Consider the following 21,059-nt stretch of genomic DNA (forward strand, 5'->3'; position numbering starts at 1 on the left):
ACCCCCCGTTCAGTTAAGGTTCCCTTTAAACTACCAGAATTCAAAAGTTTATTTTCCTCATGAGCTAAATCAAATTCCATGAAGTAATTATCTACTAAACGCTACCAGAATTGAGCCCAATGGATAGGAATTCTGTTGCTCCTTCATTCCTCAAAAATATTTTGTTTTGCTTTCTCAGTCTGTCTTGGAGAGATTTCCATACTTCCTGTTTAGACAGGATGTGATAGAAAACTTCATAGATGATGACACAGGGCAACAGTAGAAATCTAAAGTCCATTACCGTACTATCCCAAATTGAAACAATCTTTTTTTTCTTGGAATTAGATTTTATAGAACAAAACAGGTAATGAAGAATACCTGCAGGGTGTGTTATTTTATCTACCAAGCTTTACATATCTGCTTTGCCAGAAGATAAGGGCCTGTACACACTGAAAAACGCAAGCAAAATCGCAAGCGCATGCGTTTTTAAAGTGCATGTAGTTTTAAAAACGCATGCGCTTTTGCCTGCGTTTTTTGTGCGTTTGCGTTTTTCTTGTAATTGCTGATTGGCTAAAGAATCCTTTGTTTTTTTTCTAGTTTACATTTCAACAGGAATCAGGAGATTGCAGAGTCTTCTGGGATACTGACTTCTGAAAAACGCAGGCAAAAACGCAAGCGCATGCGTTTTTAATGCGTTTTTAATGCGCTGCGCTTAAAAAAGCGCAGCAGGCACTGCAATTGCGTTTTTCTAAAAACGCATCGCACCAGTGTGTACAAGTCATCACGATTTTCATTCTTTTTCAAAAGACCTTGCGATTTTAAAAACGCATGCGTTTTTAAAAACGCAGCGCAAGCGCAGCAGTGATTACAGGCCCTAATATTGCATTTTAGGTCATTGTTGAACATAAAGACATGTAGAAAAATATGTATTGTCTTTTAGTATTAGCTGCAATGTATATTATAATATATTGTTGTGGCAGAATATCTGCGTGTGGAATGTGTTTATGAGTAACACTGCATAGTGGACTCACTAATGTGGCAGTCACATATCATCTCTCTATAGGACCTGAAGCAGCAGGAATTCTTCTTGGGTTATGTAAAGATCAGTAACAAGGCTGACTGGAAAAGTCTGGATGAAGCTGTGTGCCAAGCCTTCCAGGTAGATAGTAATACATCATACACCATGCTGTTCCTCAATCATTCTTTCCCTGTCTACCAGGGTTCACACGCTGCTTGTACTAGGGGAACTCATTGTTTCTTCTTACAGGACTATGTAAACCAAGTGGACCCAGGAGCCACTCTTGGCATTGGCAAGGAGTCCGTCAATGGGTACAGCCTAGGACATGTGAGCAGATCTCTGGATACACAGGCACCTGATATTCCTCCATCCAGGAATTTGCGAAACACCGCCAACATTATCCTTCAGTTAAAAGGTAGGACGGTTAGTTACTACTTTGGCTTCTGTTGTTATCTCTTGTATTGATTTGTTGTTCTTATTTGTTTCTGCTGTGCTATATTTCCAATCACCAGGTCTGAAGGAAAGATGCGTGGACCTGCTGGTATTTGAGTCCCTTATCCCTAAGCCCATGCTTCAGCATTATGTGAGCTTGTTGTTGAAACATCGGAGGCTGCTGCTGTCTGGCCCCAGCGGTACAGGGAAGAGCTTCCTGGCACACAGACTGGCTGAATATTTGGTGGAGAGGTCAGGACGAGAGGTTACAGAGGGCATTGTTACTGGCTTTAACATGCATCAGCAAAGCTGCAAGGTTAGTGGCAGAACTAATCTATTACATTATGGTCAGTTTTCTAGATTGATGCACTTCTTTGCTGTTTCAGACTATAGTAAAGAGATTCATAAAAACAATATTAGTACATTTAAGTAGGACCCATAGTATGCCAGACATTTTGTCTTGCTTGGAGTCAGAATAAGCACCTGAGGTTGCTGTTTGGAGATTAATTAGTAGTTCCTGAGGACATTAATCTAAGCTGTTTCAGTTCAGTGACATAATAAACTTCCTAGCAGGTTATGTGGCAAGTTGGTAGTTTTGTAGATCCATTCACAGGAAACGAATCTCCATCCATCCTCACACTGCCATAGGGAAATCATTGGGGGCGATTGACAATTCTGTCCCCAGTTCTTGCCCTATTGCATAATTCAATGTTCAGCACCCATACCAACTGCACAAAGTCAGTGCCCATTGCTTTAATGATGACAATGTTACAGTCCATTGAATCCACCGATTACTAAGAGTTAAGGTCCGTACACACGCCGGACTTTAGGCAACGACGGGTCCGTCGTTGCCTCCCGCTGGGTGGGCGTGCCAGCGACAGTCCGGCGTGTGTACGCTCTGTCGTCAGACTGATACGGCTGTTTCTGAGCGATCCGCGGCGGATCGCTCAGAAACAGCCGTATCAGTCTGACGACAGAGCGTACACACGCCGGACTGTCGCTGGCACGCCCACCCAGCGGGAGGCAACGACGGACCCGTCGTTGCCTAAAGTCCGGCGTGTGTACGGACCTTAAGGCTGGATTCATGCTGTGGGGGTGTTTCATAACGCACGTGTTATATGTGTGTGAACTGCAATGGACACTGTGATCGTTATACCATACAAGTCTATTCGAAGCCTGCATGCAGCAAGTTAGAATAGCTGTGATTTGTTACAGAGTGGAGGTGTGAAGATGCCCATATAATAGTATGGGCAGTGAGTTGGCATGCAGAATAATTCTGCAACGCAACTGTTGCAGTGTGAGGGCACCCCAAGGCCTGGGGCCTACTAATGCACTTGCTGCAGCATTTCCCGATTTGCAAGTGATTGGCAAAGTGGTCCAACAGTGGAACCCTAGGAGAGTGGTTTCACTGCAGCATTGCGATTGCAGAGCTAGCAGCATTTCTTGAGTGATCCCAGACAGATCACATTAAAGAAGTGCAAGGGCAAATTGCATTCCTTCACAATTGCTCTGTCGATCACACACAAAATCATGGTACTTCATGATTTCAAAATCACAAGTGGTTTCCAAAATTGAGAAACCGCTTGTAGTGGGCCCTGGGCCTTACTGTCTAATGCCTCGGACACAACCTCCAATTTCCTGTCAGATCGATGACTACTTTCTGACATGTCTGATCTGGTTCCAATCGTGAAATTGAGTTTGTTCAGTACTGAGCTGAAAATTGATCACCTTCTCATCCGGGAGCTAATCGGAGGTGTTGAAAAAATTCAACCCGTTGATCTGACTAGAAATTGCATGGTGTCTACCAGGCATTACATCCAGGGTTTTTGCCCATAAGAGCCCTTTTCCTAGCATTACATCCAGGGCTCTTGCCCATAAGAGCCCTTTTCCTCTAGCTGTGATCCGCTTGCCAATCTCAAAAGCACTGCGATTTACATGTAAATCGTGGTGCTAATTTTCTATTACCGCAAATGTGGTTATGTTTGGCCCACTCTAGCCCTCAAGAGACGCTATATTAGAGGTGGAGTCCTAGATCACCAGAGTAGCCATATGGGGGAGGGTGGGGGAAGGCACAAGACACCATAAAACTGCATAGGAGAGGAAGAGGCCACTAGACACCAGGGAACTGTATAGGGGAGGGATGGGGCCTCTAGACAACAGGTAACTGGATTGGGGAGGGAGGGAGTACCACTATACACCAGGGAACTGTATAGGGGAGGGAGGAAGCATTAGACACAAGGTAGCTGTATAGGGGAGCGAAGGGGTGCATTAGACACCAGGAAACTTTATAAGGGAGAAAGGTGGCCACTAGACATTAAGGTTGGCCCGCAACGTGGACCCAGTCTTACATTTCAGCCCACTTTGTATTTAGCTTGACACCCCTGTCATGACATGCCCTACATTACAGCAAGTTTGTGTTTACTGTGGCGGGTAGAAGGAAGTGGAAATGAAATTGCCTGTTGAGCCATGACCAGGGTAGAACTAGCCAAAAAGCAGAATAGTGTTATGGGAAAACATTTATAGCCATGAGTAGGTGAACAAATCTTTCTACCAAGCAGTTTTGGAAAGCAAATATTTTCACCAGATCTTCAGTTTTAGGAACACGCTCCTAATATGTGTTATGTGAATTTCCTCACAGGATCTGCAATTGTACCTCTCCAACTTGGCTAACCAAATTGACAGAGAGACAGGAGCATGTGACGTTCCTTTAGTCATCTTACTGGATGATGTGAGTGAACCGGGAGCCACCAGTGAGTTGGTGAATGGGGCCCTGACCTGCAAATACCATAAGTGGTAAGGCGCACACAAGATATACAGCTATAGAATTCTAACTGAAATGTAATTAATAATAATAGAGTTGTACAGACTGTACTGCAATACTTTATGCCAAAAGCGGAACACCTGTCTTGTAAACACAGCAAGAAAGCTTCTTGCCACCTACACTGAGAAAATAGTGGTTTGGGGGCAGTGACCTAACTTTCAGTGCAGCTACATGCATTTAGTTTCACTGGCCTGGGACGAGTTTGAGGCCCAAGAGCGTGGTAGTCATAGCTTCTGTCAGAAGTCTCTGAAATGTTTTGCCTACAAGAAACAGTGAACTTTTCCTTCCTCTATCTTGAGTATAGTGAAGAAAACATGGCTTACTTCTATATATACAACGGACAAATCCGTACATGCTTTTTAAGGCCTGGGACCCACTAGCAGTGCTGTTCTAAGCGCCTGTGATTTGAAAAACTCTTGCTAATGTAATTTTGCGGGTAGTGATGAGCTCATGAGTAGATAAGTAGTCGAATTTGTGATTCTAATGAGGCCTAATTGCCTCAGGTGTGCGGCTGGGAGAGAGGGGGTTAATTACCCAGATGTCCGGTGCTTCTATGCGTATCACACGCTCGCACGCGTCCAATGGGACTTGTTCCATGACTCACTATCGCACATTTCCTCCTTCGGCTGGAAGAAGGAAGTACGCTGTATTGAGTTATGGAATGCATCCCATTGGCACGTGCGAGCGTGTGATATGCAAAGAAGCGCTGGACATCTGGGTAATTAGCCCCCTCTCTCCCAGCCGCACACCTGAGGCAATTAAGCCTCGTTAGAATCACGAATTCGGCTACTTATCTACTCGTGAGCTCATCACTGGTTGTGTGGGATTTTTTTAAAAATTCACATTGCTCTAGTGGGATCACACTCATAGAATTACAATAGCAAGAGCTTTTCAAATCACAAGCGCTCAGAAAAGGCTTAGAAAAGCGCTGCTAGTGGGTTCCAGATCTAAGGGTGGTTCAAACTGGTTTCCCATGGTGCTAAACGACGGGCCGCGGCACTTACCGTTTAAGTGCTGTCCATTCAAGGGAATGGACAGCGCTGGTACGATAGTTTACCGCTTTTTGCACAAATTCTATATTCCGATCCTGATTTTTTTTCTCGCCATTTCAGGCTATCCTGGGAGCAGCATGCAGCTTCCAGGATCGCTAAGCAACGCTTCTCCATGTCTTCTTGCAGGAGTTAAAAATGATGCACGATGGGAGGCGACACCGGAAGCCGTCAAAAGCTGCCAAAAGATTTTGCGCATGCTTGCAAAAAAGCATTTGGACAAGAAGCCGCGGGATGCCTATCTGAACAGGCCCTAAAGCCTGAACTCCAGACCACTAACTCAGTATATTTATTATGAAGTACGGCATATGGGACTGACAGAAGATTTGTAATCTGTCCTTTCACTCCTGTGATTCAAGTAGCACAGCCAGCATATGCATCCCCTGAGCTCTCATTTTTCATGTCTATAGCTAAACAATACAATATGGACAAAACATCTGCTAAGATATCTTTTTAAATCTCTTAGAAATGAGCCCTGCACTTTATACTCACTTGAGCTTTAACGTTCAACACGCGTCCTGTTTGCTACTTTTTTCTGTGTTAAATATCAGTGTAGTGAATATTTAGCTTTATTGTGCTACAGCTGAGTTTATATATATGTATTTTATTTCCCTCCACCCAAATCCACTTTGTTCCACTTAGCTGTTACCATACATCCCTCATGAGCTAGGCTTCAGTTTCCTTTTTTCCCTTTGCCATGTAGCATTTTATTGCCTTATTTTCCATGTATTATTTATTAGTAGACAGTAGTTTCCTGTAGTCTGTCAAGTGCAGATTGGTGTCTATTCTACTCTATCTATAGATATCTAGCTGACCAGACCTTTTTTTCTTGGCGTCATTATATTATGTACATTTTAGATAAGGGTTTTTTGTTTTTACCATTTTATGTCATCTTTTTGTTGACCTGGTTGGGTGTTTATTGTGATGGCTGGTTAGAAAAGCAGTATAGTACAAAGAAAATTCAACAATGAATACCATTTTGTACAGTACTGTATTCAAATTATAAAGTAGAACACAATGAGGAAATTGCATCTAAGAGCAAAGGTCAGTAATGTATGATACAAAGGTAGGAGAAGCTCACCAAAATGTTGGACTACTTGATATAGATGTGCATACAGACGTATTTTTGACAGCTGAACTGATCATTCATGATTATTATTTTTTTTTGGGGGGGGGGGGGGGGGGGGCATATGACTAATGTCTGTACAGGCATCCCCCATTTTTTGGAATTTTTCAGCCCATTTCTTTGTACCCAGGCACTGTGGTAAACTTCATCCCTGTCCCCCTTCCCTTCCTTCTGTACAGTGCATGCAGCTTGATAAAACAGAGTGTACATAAACTGTCACTGACTGCAGGGAAGATGTTGGCTGAACGTTAAGTGCCTGTACAGATCGTCAAGGAGCACTATTGCAAAAAATAAAATAAAATACATACATATAAATTGTACATTTCTCCCATAGTAAAATGCACTATAAATTAAATGTTTCCTTTGTTGCTGTTACTTACAGTAGGAAGTAAAAGACTGACAGATTTAGAACTAATCCATCTACTCGTCAAGGATTCTCAGTATTACCTTTTATTCTTACAAAAGAACTCTTTGGAAAGGATGTATACAAAGATGTCAGCTAGCTTCCATACTGTAACGATTGGTGTCAGCACACAGAGAGAATCTGATTGTTGATGATCTGCAGAATCATCAACAATACAGATGTATACTCGATTATGGATGATCTGCAGAATCACCAATAATACAAGTATGACTAACCTCTGGACACCTAATGAGTAAAGTGCTAGATGAACTGAAGGCTATCTCCCGAGGAGCGGGAGATGTAAACGGCTCGGCCAAGAGCCACCTGAGGGGCAGGTGGCCCTGGGCAGTGCAGAAACTATATCCTAGATAGTGAGGACCTGGTAACCAGGGATAAGGATATCAGATGGTAAACTGTACTGCAGCCAGGGTAAGAGACCACTGGCTGCGGTCCTTGGTCACAACACCCTGGAACTGGTCTAAAGTATAACACAGCAATGACACAGTATCCCTAAGCTTGGGTGTGAGGTCCTTGATAACAACATCCTGGAACTGGTCTAAATGATAACACAGCAATGACACAGTATTCCTAAGCTTGGGTGTGAGGTCCTTGGTCACAACATCCTGGAACTGGTCTAAATGATAACACAGCAATGACACAGTATTCCTAAGCTTGGGTGTGATGTCCGTGGTCACAACACCCTGGAACTGGTCTAAAGTATAACACAGCAATGACACAGTATTCCTAAGCTTGGGTGTGAGGTCCGTGGTCACAACACCCTGGAACTGGTCTAACATATAACACAAACGTAATCTGGCTAAGTGTGAATTCCCAGGTCCTCCTGGTTCTAACACACTGTGATATCTGACTGGTCTGAGTGCTCACACGTTAGTATTCGCAATGGCAGACAACCAGCAACTGACAGGCAAGAAGTATATATAGCGCAGCGCTCCTCAGCGCCGCCCAGTCCCAGTCAGCCAATCACCCACAGCGCTGGGATCAGCTGATCGTCCTGATCAGCTGATCCCTCTCCTATTGGCATAAAGGTCCTGCCTCCTAGCGTGCGCGCGCGTAGCTTTCCATCTGTGTGCACTACTAGGCTCAGACAAACCAGACGCATGCTGCTGTGCGGAAACCGCCGGTCTGAACGCGGAAACAGCCGCCCCGCTGTCAGACCGCGCGGCGGTGTCTCGCAATCCATTACACATACTCAATTGCCCCTTTGGTAGTTGGACTTAGCAACTGCAGTTTACTAAGTGCTTTTGTAAATTAAGAAAGAACCTAAAGTCTCCCATGAACAGATCGACTAATTCAAAACTTGAAGAATCTGTCAGATTTGCGCTACCTACTGCAAGTAACAGCAACATATGAAATTTTTTTTATAGTTTTATACTCAGGTAGAAATGTAAATGTACATTTATATGTATGTATTTTAGAATTGTTCGCAATAGTTGTCCTTTAAGCCTCAGTAATTGCACTTCAGACGCACATGCGTCCATGTGGGAGCTATTAACTGTACAGATCAGAAGGACTGCGGGATCTTCTGGTGTCCAGTGAAGTTTCACTGCAGTGTTTTCCAAGGGATTAGACGTTGCAACAGTAGTTTACAGTGAACCAGAGATGGTACACTAGCACTTATCTATACTTACCAGGGGCTTCCTCCAGCCCCATGAGCAGCGCTGAGTCCCTCGGCATCCTCTTCGGACCCTCCATTAAAGGGAACCTAAACTGAGAAGGATATAGATTTTACCCTTTAAAATAATACCAGTTGCCTGACTCTCCCGCGTATCATGTGTTTCTAATACTTTCAGCCACAGCCCCTGAACAAGCATGCAGATCAGGTGCTCTGACTGAAGTCTGACTGGATTAGGTGCATGCTTGTTTCAGGTGTGTGATTCAGCCACTGCTGCAGCTAAAGAGATCAGCAAGGCTGTCAGGCAACTGATATTGTTTAAGAGGAAACATCCATATCCCTCTCAGTTTAGGTTCCCTTTAAGCCACTATGACTCCTGGTAATCTGGGCAGTCGTGGCCTTCTGCACATGCGCAGCTCGGCTGCGTACACACCCCTTGTCGCGCTCCCATCCCCTGGAGCATTCTGCACCTGCGCAGTACTACAGCTCAGGAGCAGAACGCTCCAAGGGACAGGAACGCGGTGGGGGCACGCGTGCAGCCAAGCCGCGCATGCGTAGAAGACCTCGATTGACGGCGACTGACCGGATTACTGGCAGTCATAGCGCCAGAACGGGGGGCCGGGGAGAACGGCGACGGAAGCCACGGTGCTTATGGGGCTGGAGGTAGCCCCAGGTAAGTATAAATTAAGCCTAGTGTACCATTTCTGATGATACACTTTAAGGAATGAAGGTCTACATCATATGGTATACATGCAAAATCTTCTAGTTCTCCCAAAGAGGCTTATACAAACACTAGATTTTATTTTGTAAATTAAAAGGCTATGGCAGCACATTTCAGAATTCTGTATGACTCCCCTTTCTCAGGGGAAGTATTATTAATTTGTGCCAATTTGCAAACAATTATCTTTACATATAAAAACTGAAAAATAAAAAAATATCTGGTGGCTGTGTCCCTAAACAACATCAGCCAGTACAGTTAAAACACCCATTAAATATGCTAAATAAAGATATAAAAGCAAATGTTGTGATACTGTCTAAAATTTTAGAGTTAAAGGTATTAGAGAAACCTTCAAAATGGAAAAGACGTTGGATAACCAAGACCTAGTTTGATGCAGTGTGTCATATACAAGACCAAGGCAGAAAGGCCAGAAAAGGGGTACTCACAGACCAGGGTTGCCACTTAGACAAGGGTGGAGAAACTGATTCCATTGCCACTCGTGTTTATGTATTTTTCATCTCTCTTGCAAAGTTAGGTTGCACTCAAAAGAATGAATTATATATTGTATAATAAAATAATACATTCACATCCTAGGTAATAATCTAGAAAGTGAGAAAGAGAAAAAGGCGCATAGAAGTGATAAAATGATTAAAATACAGTAGGAAGAGTTAGCCTACAAAACTCATAATGAACTAGTGTAGATTAATACATTTTGGCTAATACGCTGATAGTGAGTCAACATTTGCACTCCTATTTATTGTATTTATCCTCAAGCACCTTTATTCTCTCTCTTAGTGATCAAAAACTGAACAATGAAACAAAGCACATATGTATATACAAGGGACCCAGAAACTAAGATGGTAAAAACAAATGTACCTAAAATTAAGAATGTAAAACAGGTACAAAATGAGGAGTTCTAAAGAACTGGTCTATCTACTGGTGTACAAGTATATACTGTTTAGTAAGGCCTTCCTCTGACATCTAGTGTTCATTTAGAATATCACACTTAGAAATTCACCAGATGTATAAAAAAGCCCCAATGCACTTCTCAAACCTTGGTTGCATGAATTGTTTGCACCTGTTTCAGGTGACTGATTGCTATCCAGACAAGTTGATTGGCTGCCTGACAGCATGTTCTGCCTGGCAGCATGTTCTGCCATGAGGAGAGGAAAGGGAGAGCAGGAGTTAGCTGCAGTGGGTAGTAACAGCATATTTGATCACCAATGACTGGTGTGTATGGTTGCCATTGACACTTGTACTCACTGTGGGTATCTGAAATTATCAGGGATTATTATGTTGGATGACCAAAACTCTAAAACTGGCCATTTACGCACCAACTCAGTCACTTTATTTACATCTGCTAGTAATATCTTGTTTCAGCAAATTGCCTTTCAAGCAATGTTAACCAATGTACAGTATCTATTTAAAATGTCATGTTGGAAGATCTATGGAGCCAGGAGCGATGGTTGCATTGCACTGCATCAAGCAATACTCAGGTTGTCCTGAATGTATTTATGAAAAAAATATGAACCAGTTGAAAGTGGAGAATCCTAAGCTCGTAATGGCAGAAGGTTTGTATTTACTAAAGTCCAGGTTTGCTTAATCACTTATGATTTCCCAGATGCTTGCAGAGCTCTGGAAATCAGACCCAAGAGTAATTTATTTTGTTTTCTTATGCTCTATATGTATCAGTTGTAATTGTTTACATATTAAAGATTGGTGTATTCAATCATTATCAGTTGGTTTATATATCTATCCTTGTTTATTCATTTCCAGCCCTTATGTCATTGGAACAACCAATCAGCCAGTGAAAATGACCCCAAACCACGGGCTGCACCTAAGCTTCAGGTAAGCTGAACTATACTGTATGACATAGAGAGTGCTGTAAATGTTATGAGGCAGAAGCTGATGTCATCTCCTTGTATCATGTCACAGAATGCTGACTTTCTCTAACAATGTGGAGCCAGCAAATGGATTTTTGGGTCGGTATTTACGTCGGAAGCTATTGGAATCTGAGGGTAGCATCGGAACTGGACATGGAGAGTTACTCAGGGTTCTTGACTGGGTGCCTCGGCTGTGGTACCATCTACATACCTTCCTGGAGAAGCACAGTACCCCAGACTTCCTCATAGGTATATACTGCAAACCTATCAGATCTATACCCTACACTATGTGGCATGTCAGCTTTCTATTGATTTTGTACAGCTTCAGCAAAATATGTAAAAGTAGGTAAACAGGAGAAACAGCTTTGTACAGATTTCTAAGTTAATAATCCAGCCCATTTAAATTATTCAAGTTAACTTTTTCTCTTAAGTTTTCTTCCAGCAGATCATTTTTCATCTTTTTGTTTAAAATAACTTTGTCAGAACTCTGCAATTGAAAAGTACCAAAAGGTAGCTGACAAAGTACTGTCAAAATTATTCTGAGAATTTTCTTTTGGCTTAAAGTTTACCAGAGGCGGCGCAAGGGGGGGCAGATGCAACACAGAGGCATGTTCCCTGCTCCATGCCTTACCCATGTCTCCTACCCCCCCTCCCCCAGTTGCTCTCTGCTCCCAGCAATAGGCTGTCACACCTCCCACCCCCTCCGAAACTGGCTACAAGCAGCTTGTCGGCAGCTAACAAGGGGAAGAGGCATCCCTTGCAGGAAAGTCACTCCTGCAAAATGCCCCCTCCCTACCTGTCATGGACCCTACACTCCCTATCCTCTACCTATTCCTTGCCTCTCCCCCACCTCCATGCACTCTGTTCTGTGATGAGACTCACAGAGCTTCAGCGTTGTGACCCCAGGGTCGTGGCCATTTTTTTTTCTTTAAAGAGTAACTGTTGGGCATAAAATCAAAAATCAATTCTTTATTTTTATCTAGTAAACAAGTAATAAACAAGTAATAAGGATGCTAATTAGGCAATCCAAAAGTTAAAATCACTATTACTTTTCTTGTTTGTAAATTATCAATCCCCAGTTTACATGACTCTTATTTGGTACAAAGACAATTTGGTATACAAAAGAGAAGTTGCAGGGCATGCTGGGTTGTCTTTTTTGCTTCTCAACTTCCCCTCAGACTTAACTAATGCAGCCTGATTGGCTGAAGCCTCTTTTCCTCCTGTTTTCCCCTCCCACACCTCTGTTCCTCTCTGATTGGCCAAAATTTCTCAGGCTGAAACAATGCACTTTATATAGTGATGGGCGGGCAAATCAGGCAGAGGAGACTAAGGGCGGATATTACATCACGACTGGCTTCAAAATAGCCACAGTTAATATGGAAGCTGTCACAGGAATCATAACGTGGACAGTGCAATACATCTGTTATGTAAGTAGAGCAAGTATTTATCTACTTATATATTTGTTTTTTTTTCCTGAGATAGTATGGCTGACAGCTCCTCTTTAACAAAATGAAACTCACCGATTGCGGTGGGGAGCAGCGGTAATGTCCTAGGAGACTGGAGAAAAATCTAACTGCATAGGAGCCCTGGGCCCATATGCAGTTCATTTTTTCTCCTGCGTTTTCTCCTAGGTGATATTTTCACACCTTGTCATAAAATTCCCTTTAACCTCCTTAGCGGTAAGCCGCCGGAGGGTGCCGCTCAGGCCCTGCTGGGCCGATTGCACTTTGCTAGCTGCGTGTTTGGTCCGATCGCCGCCGCCCGCCGCAGATGCGCCGCTACCCGCCGCTAAACAGGGCCCCCCCGCATACCTCTTGCGCAGCCTGGCCAATCGCCGCCAGGCTGCACTATGGGGTGGATCGGGACTCCGTGTGACGTCATGACGTCGGTGAAGTCACTCCGGTCTTCGCCATGGCGACAGGGGAAGCCCTCAAGGAAATCCTGTTCAGAACGGGATTTCCTTATGGGCAAGCGGCGCCGGCGGCGATCGGAGGTGACGGGGGGACGCCGCAGGGAGGGGGAAAGCATGTAGCTAGTGCTAGGCTAGCTACATGCTAAAAAAAAAAAAAAAGTTTAAAGAAAAACCCTGGCGGCCACGCAGTCGGAGCAATCATACCGCCAGGGGGGTTAAAGGAGAACCTCCAGCCCGTGGCAGCCGTCTCCAACGCCATCAGGACGGTACTGCGCAGGTGCAGAACTACTGTGCCTGTGCAGTACCGTCCTGATGACGGCGGAGAGACTAAGTGACCCGTGCGGTGGAGCGCAGAAGAAGCCGACCCAGAACCCAAGCTGGCGAGGTCGGCTGCGCCAGCGGAGAAGACCGGGAGCCACCGGAGCTGCGGCGAGGGCACAGGTCGGCTGGCACAGGCTGGAGGAAGCCCCAGGTAAGTGGATTTTTTTTAAGTTGCTTTGATGTATCCTTTAAACCACCAGCAAGCAAGAAAATACTCAAAATAATTTTTATAGTACTTTTTCACCAACCTTAGGTACTTTTTCAATTGTAAAATGCTTAAAAGTTATTTTAAAGAGAATATGAAAATAATCTCCTAGGAGATAACTCAGGAGAAAAAGTTAATTGCATATGGGCCCTGGACTCTCCCTACGCACATTGTGAGTTAGTCTGCACATAAACACAAACTATATATCTTTATCCAGTTAGATAATAAACATATAAACAGTATGCAAAGTAAATTCCTGAAAAGTTGTACCCAATATAAATTCCTGATGTGTATAGTCATAAAAGTGTGATTAATATAAACTCACCTAAAGGATTATTAGGAACACCATACTAATACGGTGTTTGACCCCCTTTCGCCTTCAGAACTGCCGTAATTCTACGTGGCATTGATTCAACAAGGTGCTGAAAGCATTCTTCAGAAATGTTGACCCATATTGATATGATAGCATCTTGCAGTTGATGCAGATTTGTGGGATGCACATCCAGGGCATGAAGCTCCAGTTCCATCACATCCCAAACATGCTGTATTGGGTTGAGATCTGGTGACGGTGGGGGCCATTTTAGTACAATGAAGTCATTGTCATGTTCAAGAAACCAATTTTAAATGATTCAAGCTTTGTAACATGGTGCATTATCCTGCTGGAAGTAGCCATCAGAGGATGGGTACATGGTGGTCATGAAGGGATGGACATGGTCAAAAACAATGCTCATGTGGAATTTAAACGATGCCCAATTGGCACTAAGGGGCCTAAAGTGTGCCAAGAAAACATCTCCTACACCATTACACCACCACCAGCAGCCTGCACAGTGGTAACAAGGCATGATGGATCCATGTTCTCATTCTGTTTATGCCAAATTCTGACTCTATCGAGACTCATCAGACCAGGAAACATTTTTCCAGTCTTCAACTGTCCAATTTTGGCGAGCTTGTGCAAATTGTAGCCTCTTTTTCCTATTTGTAGTGGAGATGAGTGGTACCCGGTGGGGTCTTCTGCTCTTGTAGCCCATCCGCCTCAAGGTTGTGCATGTTGTGACTTCAGAAATGCTTTGCTGCATACCTTGGTTGTAACGATTGTTTATTTCAGTAAACGTTGCTCTATCAGCTTGAATCAGTAGGCCCATTCTCCTCTGACATCTAGCATCAACAAGGCATTTTTGCCCGCAGGACTGCCGCATACTGAATGTTTTTCCCTTTTCACACCATTCTTTGTAAACCCTAGAAATGGTTGTGAGTGAAAATCCCAGTAACTGAACAGATTGTGAAATACTCAGACCAGCCCATCTGGCACCAACAACCATGCCATGCTCAAAATTGCTTAGATCACCTTTCTTTCCCATTCTGACATTCAGTTTGGAGTTCAGGAGATTGTCTTGACCAGGACCACACCCCTAAATGCATTGAAGCAACTGCCATGTGATTGGTTGATTAAATAATTGCATTACTGAGAAATTGAAAAGGTGTTCCTAATAATCCTTTAGATGAGTGTATATGAAGCTGTCGGCAAGATGAGTGGTATGGCTGTGTAAAATTAATAGGCTCAGCGGATTTGAATGTGCTCCTGGCTTACAAGAGCATAAAGGAATAACTTGCAAGGGCTTTACCTACTCTGCAACCACTATAATGTATTATATTGGTGTTGCCTCTTGGGCAGATGACAATGCTAACCTGTCATTACCTAACAAAGCAAAACTGTACTAGTAGAAGGATTTTAGGTTAATTTGGGCCCACTAAAATATACAGTATAATGGTGACTCTTGTTCTCTAGAACTAATCTTGGTATCTTGTATACGTGTACAGAGAAGCTGTTCATTAATAGTTGATTAAGCTATATAAATATATTAGCATGAACATGTACCTATAAACTAGATGTGTCTTTAAGTACTACAAATAAATCACATGGCTGCTCTTTGGCCTCTTCATTTTGTGTTGGCCATGTGTGATGTGGCAAATAGTGTAGCTGAACTTCTCTGGTCCAGCTCGTATTGGTGACTCAATAAAGTGATATTTAAATAAAAAACAAAAAACAATGTTACACAACCTTTAAGCTCAGTGACAAGGTGGTGAGGTTGACTAGAGTGCACTATATCCAGAAATGTAGATTTTGCTAATGTCAGGTTTCCTTTAATGTCAGATTTACATAAATGTTCTTCAGAATACGATAGCACACAGAGGAAGGGTTCATTGTTGTAAACAACTAACATCAATCAACGTATTAGTACTGCTGTGCTAAGCATTTACCTTTGTGTATACACCACCATCAAATACTGCTTGGTGTGGTAGCTTAAAGCAAACCAGTCATGTATGGGTATCACGAGGACATTTCCAATCACGTAATTCCCTGCTTTTTAGCATGACCATAAATAATTACTTCCTGCTCTGTTTAGATGTTTGGGTCAGCTATGAACCAAAGCATGGCCCTCAGTAGCTACAACATCTGCCATACTCTAACTATTTGGGATTCATTTCAGGTATTTTGCAGCACATTATGCCAAAAAGTTCCATACTTCTTTGCAAACATGTGCCGGTTTGGGCACAGAAGGGATTTGAGACAGGAAGTAGTTACTGTAAATCATGAAAGCAAGAGACAGGAGGAAGTGAAGCTCACATTGAAAGCCATTAGCAACTGCTAACAACCATCAACTGGTCCAAAATATGCCTACGTAGTATTGGTATCTAATGACTTTGAATACAAAATGATATAATAGTTTCCTTTCTTCTAATAGGTCCCTGTTTTTTCTTATCCTGTCCCATTGGAATAGAAGATTTTCGTGTGTGGTTTATTGATCTTTGGAATAACTCCATTATACCATACCTTCAAGAAGGTGCCAAAGATGGTATCAAGGCAAGTGTGTTGCACTCCACTTCCTGTCCTCATCCAGTGCATGTGCACTGATCACAGGGCCGAGTCTCTCATGAAGCAAGGGGAGACATTTGCATCAGGCGCAGAGATTACACGGGCAGCATTTTTGTACTGTGTTGACACTTACAGCATGCAGTCAGAGTAGGAGGAGAAGCGAGAGGTGAAGAGGTCATAATTGGGGGAAAAGCAGCTTGTTGTGCTGTGTGAGGAGTCCAACAGTGAGTGAGAAAGGGCGAGGTAGGAGAGCAGCATTGTTTCACTTGACTTGCACAGTAGAAGGCAGAAGGTGGCACTGCTTTCCTGAGCTGCAGCATGTAATGTTAGAACATTAAATGAAGCTGATTAAATTGTCTGATGCTGTGCGGTAATTTGGGGGGGGGGGGGGGGGCATATCCTCAAAAGTTTTCCTCAGGTAACAAAAAGTCAAGAACCTAAATTTTTTTTCAGGTTCTAATAAATAATTGCATCCAAATCTTGCCTAGAGTTTTCCTACGCATATGAATGCTTCCCTATGAAATTATTGTTAGGTTATTATTGAAGTATCAAGACATGTACTGTTACATACTGTACATATGATTCTGAGAATTCCCAATCATCATCTGACAGTACACTTATTTATGCTGTAGTTTTCTAGGTAATTCATACAGACATTCTTGATGAATTCTCTGGAAAAGTCGTTCCGTGAAGATAATATTATAATCTAATCAGGAGCAGTAGCTTTTTTTCTACTGAAAATGACTATGACCATTCAATATAATTTAAGAATCATTGCCTGAAGCTTTTATCAAGTTTTGTACACTCAAGGATGGCCTTTTTTCTTGAAAGAAGCTGTTGTGCGGTAAGATAGGATAGGTCTATAGCAAAAAAAACAGGACACAGTTATCCATCACCAAGTTTGGGACTTTGCTTTTATAATGTCTGAGAGTCTTTTATTGCAAACAGCTACTTTAAAGTGTAACTGTCTGGCATAAAATAAAAAATCAATTCTTTATTTTTATCTGGTAAACAAGTACGGTAATAAGGATGCTAACCAGGCATTGCAAAAGTTAAAATCACTATTACTTTTCTGGTTGATAAATGATCATTCCCCAGTTTACCTGACTCTTATTTGGTACACAAAAAGGAAGTTGCAGGGCATGCTGGGTTGTCCTTTTTTGCTTCTCTACTTCCCCACAGACTTAACTAATGCAGCCTGATTGGCTGAAGCCTCTTTCCCTCCGGTTTTCCCCTCCCACGCCTCTGTTCCTCTGAATTGACCAATATTTCTCATGCTGAGATAATGCACTTTCTATAGTGAAGGGCAGGCAAATCAGGCAGAGGAGAGTAAGGGAGGAAATGACATCAGGATTGGCTTCAAAATAGCCACAGTTAAAATGGGAAATATCACTAAAATCAAAACGTGGACAGTGCAATACATATGTTATGTAAGTAGAACAAGTATTTATCTACTTATATATGTGTTGTTGTTTTTCTGAGATAATATGGCTGACAGCTCCTCTTTAAAGGACCCTCATTTTAGGACTCCTCATAAATACTCAATTACCCCTACCAGTTGACTATTACTGTCCCGTCCACTTGTTCATATTGCTATTGCAGTGGTTTGGGTTGCTAGGGTACATGTGACCATACACTGTTATATATGTATGGTTAAGCAGGTAAACATCTTCTTAAACATACATTTGTAAACAGGAGAAACGTTGCTTAAATTTAAAACTTTCACATACTTGATTGATTCCAACATGTCTGTGAGGATTTCTTCTTTAAAGTAGCCCATTAAGGTACAATATTTTCCTTAGATGCTATCATACGATCAAATTATTACAATCAAATTGTACAGGAAACCATGCAGTATGTTGAGAAAATCATGTGTGAAATGATTCTATGGTTAATTGGAGTTGGCTGATGGTGTAATGGTTAAGGGCTCTGCCTCTGACACAGGAGACCAGGGTTTGAATCTCGGCTCTGCCTGTTCAGTAAGCCAGCACTAATTCAGTAGGAGACCTTTGGCAAGTCTCCCTTACACTGCTACTGCCAATAGAGCGCGCCCTAGTGGCTGCTGCTCTGCTTTGGCGCTTTGAGTTCGCAAGGAGAAAAGCGCAATATAAATGTTATTTGTCTTATTTGTCTTGTCTTGTCTTGAATACAGAATTTTTTTCAATCAGAATGTTGGATTTTACAATCATATCTGAAGAGAGAAAATGCCCTAATCAACCAGTTTATGCATATAATTGATCATTACCTGATCGCACTGGTCCGCAGAGTGGACCCCTACAACATCTGATGCGTTTCTGACTTAGCTATGACTAAGGACTGGGGGGGGTCAGAAACGCATAAGCTGTTATCGGGTTATGCTCTGCAGTGCTTCTCGCTGATAAAGTTGCTGTTCCTCATTTGACTACATTGTGAGAAGCGGCGTTCTGTCTGCACCACTGCATCCTGGGCTCTGGATTACTGGCACTGGGGGTTTTAGCAATTATCTGGGTACATGTGGCCCCTAAAAGCAATATAATTAATACTTTTCTAAAGCATAGAAATGTTTTTATAGCATTCTTTATTTTTTCCACAGGTACATGGACAGAGAGCTGCCTGGGAGGATCCTGTTGAGTGGGTGCGGGACACATTGCCTTGGCCTTTGGCACAGCAGGATCAGTCAAAGTTGTTACATCTGCCACAGCCCAGTATGGGTACTCACATCTCAGCCTCCCCTCCTAGGGAACACAATGTGAAGGAATCGCCTCCATCTTCTATAGACTCAGATCCCCTCGTAAGTGCTTATCCTGGTTTATGCGCACAAAACATGGCATGATGGGAAATTGTCTGCAGTTTACCTTATTTTTAGGAACGTCTTTCCACTTATAAGTTGTGATGACCCCAACATTCTGCTAAAATGCAGGTTTCCACTAATCAATGAAGCAAAAGAAACTAAGTGAATCATAGCCTGTAATCTATAATTATCTGGCAGCAACTAAAAGATTTGATTTGTGTATTCTTTACCTGCATGAGTGGCATTTGCATGTTAGAATAATATTGCTGAACACTCCTTGTAAGACATGGACAAAGTAATATAAAGACAACCTAAACAGGAAGTTTACATTTGAGATAACTACCGTATTTTTCGGACTATAAGACGCTCCGGACTATAAGATGCACCTAGGTTTAAAGGGAAAAAACCAGGGGGGAAAAAAAAAAACTAAATCTAGGTGCATCCTTGGTCCAGGAGTCTCCTATAGACCTTTAACCTCCCCCTAAGATGTTTCTATCTACTAAGTAATACTGGCCAGCTACACTAACCACTTCTGCCCCCACCAACTACATTAACAACTGATGCATCACCCCCAGCTACACTACACTTCACTAACCCCTGATGTACCCACCCAGCTACACTACACTACACAAACCCCTGTCACCTCCCCCTGCCTCCAACCTAGCTACACTAATTTACCACCATTACAATTAAACTGAGGGCTCACCCCTTCGTGGCAGCAAAGTTATCCAGAGGTGTTCCATCGCAGCATAGCAGCAGCTGCTGCAATGATCTGTATGCTGTTTCCATTGTCCACGCTTGTCCCCGGAGCGGCGGCAGTGCAATCAGCGTTTAGGACTTCTTGGGTGGCATAGCAGCAGCCGCTGCAATCATCTGCGATGTCTGTGTGTGTTTGCCAGCGTGTCCCCCGAGCGGCTCCAGCAGCAGCGTGATCGTTGTTTACTTCCCGGGAGGCATGGCAGTAGGTCCAAATAATTTCGCTTATGCATGCGGCTCTTCTTTCTTTTTGTCCCCGCATGAGCCGCGCGTCAGTGTAATCCGGGCACAGCGGGACATCTTCAGCCACGTTATTGTCAGCGTCTGATAGAGACCTCTGAACTGCTTCCTTATTGGCGCCCTCTGATGACCTGCGTCGCACGTGCGCCGGGGTCATGTGGCAAACCAATAAGGAAGCAGTTCAGAGGTCTCTATCAGACGCTGACAATAACGTGGCTGAAGATGTCCCGCTGTGCCCGGATTACACTGACGCGCGGCTCATGCGGGGACAAAAAGAAAGAAGAGCCGCATGCATAAGCGAAATTGTTTGGACCTACTGCCATGCCTCCCGGGAAGTAAACAACGATCACGCTGCTGCTGGAGCCGCTCGGGGGACACGCTGGCAAACACACACAGACATCGCAGATGATTGCAGCGGCTGCTGCTATGCCACCCAAGAAGTCCTAAACGCTGATTGCACTGCCGCCGCTCCGGGGACAAGCGTGGACAATGGAAACAGCATACAGATCATTGCAGCAGCTGCTGCTATGCTGCGATGGAACACCGCACGGACAGGTATATTGTTACATTCGGACTATAAGACGCAGTAACTTTTTCTGAACACTTTTGGGAGAGAAAAAGTGCGTCTTATAGTCCGAAAAATACGGTAAGTCACAGATACAAATGTAGTTTCAAAAAGGAATTATCGTAAAGTGGAATTGAACATATATTGTTTATACTGTACATTCAGTTTCAGAGGACAACAGGAGGTGAAGAGGTGCCCAGTTGGTGTATAAAACACTTTAAAAACAATCAAATTTGAAAGGAGGAGGTGGCTTACCTCATAGACGACAAATCACTTTGGATAAAGAAGTTTATGATAATTAAGAACAGGCAACGCGTTTCGTGGGATCTAGCCCACTTCTTCAGGCCAAATAA

General features: G+C 43.2%; 1 protein-coding gene across 6 annotated transcripts in view; it reads left to right on the plus strand.

The window, feature by feature from the left end:
* NAV1 (neuron navigator 1) overlaps positions 1-21,059 on the plus strand; it is a 220,471-nt gene that overhangs the window by 189,395 nt on the left and 10,017 nt on the right. For all 6 annotated transcript variants that reach the window (XR_011026325.1, XM_068269461.1, XM_068269462.1 and 3 more), the window contains 8 exons: positions 1,043-1,138; positions 1,247-1,412; positions 1,510-1,745; positions 4,068-4,222; positions 10,956-11,027; positions 11,115-11,311; positions 16,245-16,363; positions 18,948-19,145. Coding sequence is in view for 5 of the 6 variants with exons in the window: in XM_068269461.1 (XP_068125562.1) it covers positions 1,043-1,138; positions 1,247-1,412; positions 1,510-1,745; positions 4,068-4,222; positions 10,956-11,027; positions 11,115-11,311; positions 16,245-16,363; positions 18,948-19,145 (1,239 nt within the window). In the remaining variant the exon portion in view is untranslated. The remainder of the gene's footprint in view (positions 1-1,042; positions 1,139-1,246; positions 1,413-1,509; positions 1,746-4,067; positions 4,223-10,955; positions 11,028-11,114; positions 11,312-16,244; positions 16,364-18,947; positions 19,146-21,059) is intronic.

Source organism: Hyperolius riggenbachi, chromosome 2 (assembly GCF_040937935.1).
Source record: "Hyperolius riggenbachi isolate aHypRig1 chromosome 2, aHypRig1.pri, whole genome shotgun sequence".
Lineage (NCBI taxonomy): Eukaryota > Metazoa > Chordata > Amphibia > Anura > Hyperoliidae > Hyperolius > Hyperolius riggenbachi.